We start from the raw sequence: 6,636 nt of genomic DNA on the forward strand, positions 1-6,636 counted from the left end.
ATGCAAAGGAGAAGGCGATGGAAGCACTCAAAAGCACAAGAAAGTGAGTGGGAGCATGTTTCTTAATAAGATCAAAAAAGGGGATCTACAAATGAAGAGTTGAAGAAATTCGAGCCAACACCTCTGTAAAGAAATTTGCCACACATACCACAGTCTATGCACTAGAATGCTAAGTAATCTATTTTTGTGGTTAGATAAACGAGCAAGAGGAAGGGTTTTCCTAAGTATGAAGACATGTATGAGTTAGCTACCTGTGTTCGCATCTAAAAGGCCTCTGGGTTCAACAACGCCTTAGCAAGAATAAAAGGCAATAGATTTGGGTTATGGGATTCAATCGACAACAGAGTTCCCCTTCATCGGGAGAATAAGGAAAGCCTAAGTTCATGGATTGCAGGAAGAAGCCATTGTCATCTTCCTAGAGAACATCATAGATAGTTTCTATGGATTGAGGCCATTATTTTGATGTAAAGAGGAAACATGATGTACTTTGCATCTTTATGAATGGATCAATTTGTTAATTGAAGTGAACCCGGAGATGTAGCCCATATCAGTGAATTTTGTTATCTTTTTTTTTTGTGTAAATCAGAAGTTTATATTATAGCACAAAATATGGTACAAAAAATCTGCAAAGGCAGATCGAAGAGCACTGACAGACTAGAAACTAGAACGCATCATCTGCTCAGAAAGTTCAAAAAAGAAAAGGCACAACGCACACCGCGCAGGGTGGCCCGAACTAGGAGCTGATGCCTGATTACCCGACACTATCAAAACTTGACAGTACATAGCAACAACATTGAAAAACAAAGGCCGAAGCATGGAAAGAGAAGAGGAGAACAGAAAAGGGGACGACACTAGATGAACTTGCCCATGTGACTGATTGTATCCAGACCAACCTCCCGAACATGTTTATCCACTTTGGCTTGCAGGGCTTCGATTGGCTCGTTCTCCTGCACTTCAGTAGTGGTCTGCTGCTGATTCATGGGGTCTGGGTTCATAGTATTCCTCAGGATCCTGATGAGCAAGGTGAGCTTTTTGTTGACTGTTTCAACAACCTCGTGCACAGTTGTAATTCTGCGGTCCAACGAACTGTTGTAATCGATGATTTTAGCCATTTGGGCCTCCGTCAGGTTCACCTCATTCACCACTTGTTGTTTTTCTTTCTCGATAGACTCCAGGGCTTTAGCAATGAGAGTCTTGATGCGCCAACTCTCTGCTTTCGTTCTGACAAATTGTGTGGCTCTCTTCGAAGGAGTGCCACGGTCCTGCATCCAGTCAACCTCTTCCTCTATATCCTCCTCAGTTCGCCCAGTTTCCTCCTGTTTAACCTTGTCCTCCAGCTCGGCAACTTTGCGTTTGTTCTTGCTTGCCATTCTGGTATCATACCTTCTCTTCGCAGCTTGCAAATCCTGATTTGCTGCTGAGCAGCGACAACTCCCCGTGTCCATAGCTAGCGCTCTGTGCTCGTCCCAGCTGATGCAATTGCCGATGAAGGAGATGTGCTCAGCTCTATTTTGAACAACTATGGAAAAAACAGGGTATCTGCTCTCTGATATATAGTGCATTCCCTTGTAGTTTCTCATGAAGCCAGTCTCAATCCAGCGAGTGGTTGGTGTACTGTTGTAATAAATTCGGTTGAAGTTCGCACAGGCCGAGCCGCTCCATGCTGATTGAACATGATTGTAGCTGATCTTAATCCAAACCAAGTTGTGCCAGGTGTCCCGTACTTCTGAGCTGTTGTTATGGTAATTTATATGGTTTGATCTTTCCTGATTGCCAGCTGAGCTGGCCTCCTTGTGCCATGACTCAGGCCAATCCGCTCCTCTCGAAATCATCATAAATGTTGCTGATGCTTTCCCATACGGAACCGTTCCAGGTGTCTCATCTCCTGTACTGCTGATGCGGTAGACTCTGTGGCGTGATCTGTTATGATTATTCTTTTGGCTGGCCTGCCGCCGCCGAGAATTCCACCGCCATTTTTGTCCTCTCATCCATCCTCCGTAGATATTACTGCTGTGGTAGCCGGTTTCTCCAAACCTCCGGTGCCGTGACCCAAAACTGTTATCGGCTAGGCTCGATCGGCTTCGGTTAAGTCCTTCTTTGCCAGTTGTGCACATGTCGCTTTGAGAATTGGGCAGTCCACCTCCTGCCAACACCTGTCCCAGACTTTGTCCTGGTTGTCCACGCCGTAGTTTGCCAAGTGGTCTGCCAGCCCATTCGCTTTCCTTCTGACTGTTTGGAACACTAAACCTCTCATCCCTGCCATCAGCTCCGCGATGTTCTCAGTGACCTTAGCCAACCTCCAGTGTTTAGTAGCTTTGCTGGCCCTGGTGCCTGCTTGAATGCGTTTAGCCATCGTGATGACTAGAGAAGAATCTCCTTCTACAATTACATTACCTCTTCGAATTGTCCTTAGGATTCTCAGACCTTGTTCGAGCGCAGCAAACTCCATTTCATTGTTTGTGCTTTCACCAAGCGCCCTACAGTAGATATGTAAAATTTCTCCAGCCTGATTACGAATTACGCCTCCGATGCCTGCTGTGCCGGGGTTGCCCCTCGAGGCCCCGTCAAAATTCAATTTTAGGCCTCCCTCCGGCGGACATTTCCATCTGATGATTTGCGAGGAAGGTTGTGACCTGTTTCCCGAATTCGGTTGATTGCTGGATGCCTCCAAATGAAAGCTCTTCAGGATGCGTAAGTCTTGCGCCGTCGGTTTTTCATTCGGTCCTTCTTTGAATTTTGTTTGAATGAGCTGTTGGATGTTAATTAAAATTGATTCTTTGGCAAATTCTATATTTCTGAGTTCCTCTTGAAATATCCTGCGGTTACGCTCCTTCCATATTGTCCATAATATGAACCCTGGGACACATTTCCATATGTTGTCGACTCTTCGAATGTGAGAAAAGTTTTTTCTCCAATTAATGATAGTTTCATGAATGGATTCTCTGTCACGGTCAGAGGTGCCTAGTAGTCCTTCCATCCAGTTCCATAGCTGGTTAGCCCATTCACAAGAATTGAAAAGGTGATTCATAGTTTCCGCTGCTTCCGTGCACATTGGGCACCTTGAGGGTCCCTTGAAAGCTTTTCTAAGTAGGTTTTCCCAGGTTAGTGTTTTCTTTCGCATAAGAAGCCATAAGAAGGTTCTGATCTTCGGCCAGGAGAGGCTATCCCATACCTTGTCGGACCAGGGCACAACTTCAGGCTGCTCTTCCTTTTCTATAATACTCCTGGCCTCTTTCAGGGAGAAATCTCCGTTGCCATTCGGACCCCATCTCAGCTTGTCATTCTCTTCGGCTCTCCGAATTTTCCTTTTGAGAATTTTATGATTTAGAATCTGAATATTTTCCTGAATATTTTCGTTATTGCTTGAATTGAAAACCAACCACTCCCTCCATTCCGGATCTCTGCTGATTGGGTTCCAATATTGATTGACTCTGTATTTGCCCTCATTTTGATTCATTTGCTTCAGGGGTAAGAGCTCTGGGGAATCCAATCTAGGGGATTGCTGCCATGCATCCTCCCAGAAAAGAGCTTGAGTTCCATTTCGAATCTCCCAGAAACTGTGTTCCTGAACTATGCTTCTGTTGTTTTTGGCATGATTCCATATTGGCGAGCCATCAGGAGCGTCCTGTATTCTTATAAGGTCCATATTATTACAAATCGGCATATACTTTTCCTTCCAATGACTGGCCCAAGGTAGGCTTGTATCAGTGATCCACTTCCACCAGATTTTGGCTCCGCATATTCTATTGATCACTGAGGGATCGACCAGATTTAATCCCCCCCCTATCCTTCGGTTTGCATAATTTCTTCCAAGAAACCAGAGACCATTTTTTCTTGTCGCCGTTTCCACTCCATAAAAAGGATCGTTGGATAGTTCTCATTTGATTCATGATTCCTTTTGGGACTGGAAGAATTGATAGGAGATATTGCGGAATGGCCTGCAGGACAGCTTTGGTTAATATGAGTCTGCCAGCGAAATTTAGAGCTCTATTTGTCCAGTGCTTGCATTTTCTCTCCATGCTGGCCAGAACTTTCTCCCAATGAAACTTTTGCCATGGTTTGAGTGTGAGAGGGGCTCCAAGATATTTCGATGGCAGGGATCCAATTTTAAAACCCAGAAGCCGAGACAGGTGTGACTGGATAGCCTGATGCGTGTTGAAAAAGAAAATTGTAGACTTGGAGAAATTGATCTCCATACCCGAGGCTCTGCTGAACAAGTTGAGAATGTCCATGTAAGCTAATGCTTCTTTCACTGTGGGAACACCATGTAACATGGTATCATCCACAAACTATTGATGAGTTGTGGCTGGAATTGACCTTATAGGTTGTAGACCTTTAATTTGATCTTTTGCTTTTTTCTTGGCTATGATTCTGCTTAGGCCTTCCATGAGAATAACAAATAAGAAAGGGGAAAGGGGGTCACCCTGTCTAATGCCTCTTGAGGGACTAAAGGGGGTTGAGGGGGTGCCATTCACAAGTATAGAGAGTCTAGGAGATTTAATGAGGGCTAATACCCATTTTATCCATTGCCTACTGAATCCAAATGCTTCTAAAACTGCTTCCAGGTAGGTCCAACTTACTTTGTCATAAGCTTTAGATAGATCTAATTGCATAAGCATTCCTTCTTCTTTCCTCGATTGAAGTGAATGAATCATCTCCTGTGCCAGCAGAATGTTATCTAAGATTTTCCCGCCTTCAACGTAACCAGATTGCTCCTGCGATATTATGCCCGTTAGGATCGACTTCAGCCTGTTGGCAATGACATTGGAGATGATTTTGTAGATGACATTACATAAAGCTATGGGCCTGAATTTTTCCGGTTTATTTGCTTCTTCAACCTTGGGTATGAGAGAAATGAAAGTTGAATTCAACGATTTCAGGACGGTTTTGGAGCGTCTTGAATCTTCCACTACTTCCCATATTTCTTGCTTGACAATATGCCAGCAGGCCTTGTAGAAGTTGATGGTGAATCCATCCGGTCCTGGTGCTTTGTCACTGGGCATGCTCCTTACTGCCTCCTCCACTTCTTCCAGAGAAATTTCTCTCCTTAGGGTCCAATTCTGATCTTCAGTAATAGATTTAGGGATGGCATTAGTGATTTCCGGGGATCTCTGTTGATCCCCGGTTCTTGTGCTATAAAGCTAAAGTGATCCAATAATAAAGCATATATTTCGTTATGATTCTTAAGGATATCTCCTTCACTATTTTTTAATTCTAAGATCTTGTTGGCACTTCTATAATCCATGGCTGACCTATGGAAGAACTTAGCATTTTGCTCCCCTTCCTTCAACCATTGAATTCTCGACTTCTGCCTCCATAAGGACTCTTCCTGCTTGCATCTGTTATGCCATTGTTGAGTGAGCTCTTTTTCTTGCTCATAGGTCTCCTCACTTCTACTTCCTGCCGCACCATCCTTTTGAATTTGTTCCAGCTTGTTTTCTAGGAGGATTTTCTCCTGAAATATGTTTCCAAACACTGTTTTATTCCACTCTTTTATCCCTTTTTTGATGTTTTTTAATTTCTTTTGAAGATTGAACATTTTGGAGCCCGTTTCATCCAAGGGTTCCGAACACCACTTTTCAACCATCGAGAGAAAGTTAGGGTGTTCTAACCAAAAATTTTCGAATCTAAAGGGTTTGTTCCTGGGGGTGCCCTGAAGCTCAACAATGAGTGAAATCGGCCAGTGATCCGACCCGCCACTTGGGAGGATGTCCGATTCAACTGTTGTTCCATCCATAATTATGCTTTCCGAGATTAAAAATCGATCCAGTCTGGAGGCTATTAATCTCTCGCCCCCCCTTCTGTTGTTCCAGGTAAATTTACCACTCTTAGGGAATACATCTACCATTCTGGCACTTTCAATGAAACTTATGAAAGCCTCCGCATCCCTATTTAGTTTTCTAAGGCCTCCTTTCTTTTCCAGGAGGGAGGTGATCATGTTGAAATCCCCCCCCCAATATATAATTAGAGTATGGGTGCCTTTCTATGAGTTTTGATAGCGAAGCTAGGAAACTTATTTTATCTTCTAACTTCTGAGGGTTGTATATATTAATGCATAAAAAAGATCTGGAGTTACCTGTAGGTTGAGCTTCAAATGCTATGAAGTGTTTGCTTGCCTCAGCTGATAGAATCTGGATTTCCCTTGTGTCCCAAAACGTAGCTAGGCCTCCTTCTCGCCCTTGGCTCTCGATCTCCAGGACTTCAAAGTTTTTCCCCAACTTGTTGCGTAGGCGATCAATGCTGACTTTGTTACATTTGGTTTCTTGTAGGAACAATATTCCCGGGTTGTATTTCTGCATCTGCCGCTTCAGCACTCTCTGCTTAGCCTGCCTGTTAAGCCCCCTTGCGTTCCATGAGACAATCTTCATAATTAAACAATTGATTGGAAGGATGGGAAAGCACTTAGCATCTTTATCTTTCCCGAGTTGCGCAGCATCTCACCTAGCTCCTGCAGAACTTCTCCGCTTGTTTTGCGTCCTCTACGTCATTTCTGCCTCGAGCCAGAAGTTTTTCCCAGAAGTTCTTTATAATGTAGGCTGCTGCCTTTGACTATACTTAACTTCCTGTTTTGTTTTTCTAGTTCAACTTTCTTCCATGCTATGAATAACTCATTAACCTTCTTGATTTATTCCTCCG

The 6,636-nt window shown here is 43.8% G+C and overlaps 1 protein-coding gene across 1 annotated transcript; it reads right to left on the reverse strand.

The window, feature by feature from the left end:
- Window positions 1–2,065: 2,065 nt before the first annotated feature.
- Window positions 2,066–6,368, reverse strand: LOC149159265 (uncharacterized). Its single transcript, XM_089434243.1, has 5 exons — window positions 6,077–6,368; window positions 5,253–5,721; window positions 4,535–5,133; window positions 3,819–4,252; window positions 2,066–3,625 (listed from the first exon to the last, which is right to left on the reverse strand). The coding sequence occupies exons 1-5, from the start codon at window positions 6,366–6,368 to the stop codon at window positions 2,066–2,068; spliced, it is 3,354 nt and encodes a 1,117-aa protein (XP_089290369.1).
- Between the last annotated feature and the right edge of the window lie 268 nt (window positions 6,369–6,636).

Source organism: Pinus tabuliformis, chromosome 5_2, assembly GCF_031772625.1.
Source record: "Pinus tabuliformis cultivar Carrire ecotype Pingquan chromosome 5_2, CPIR1, whole genome shotgun sequence".
NCBI lineage: Eukaryota > Viridiplantae > Streptophyta > Pinopsida > Pinales > Pinaceae > Pinus > Pinus tabuliformis.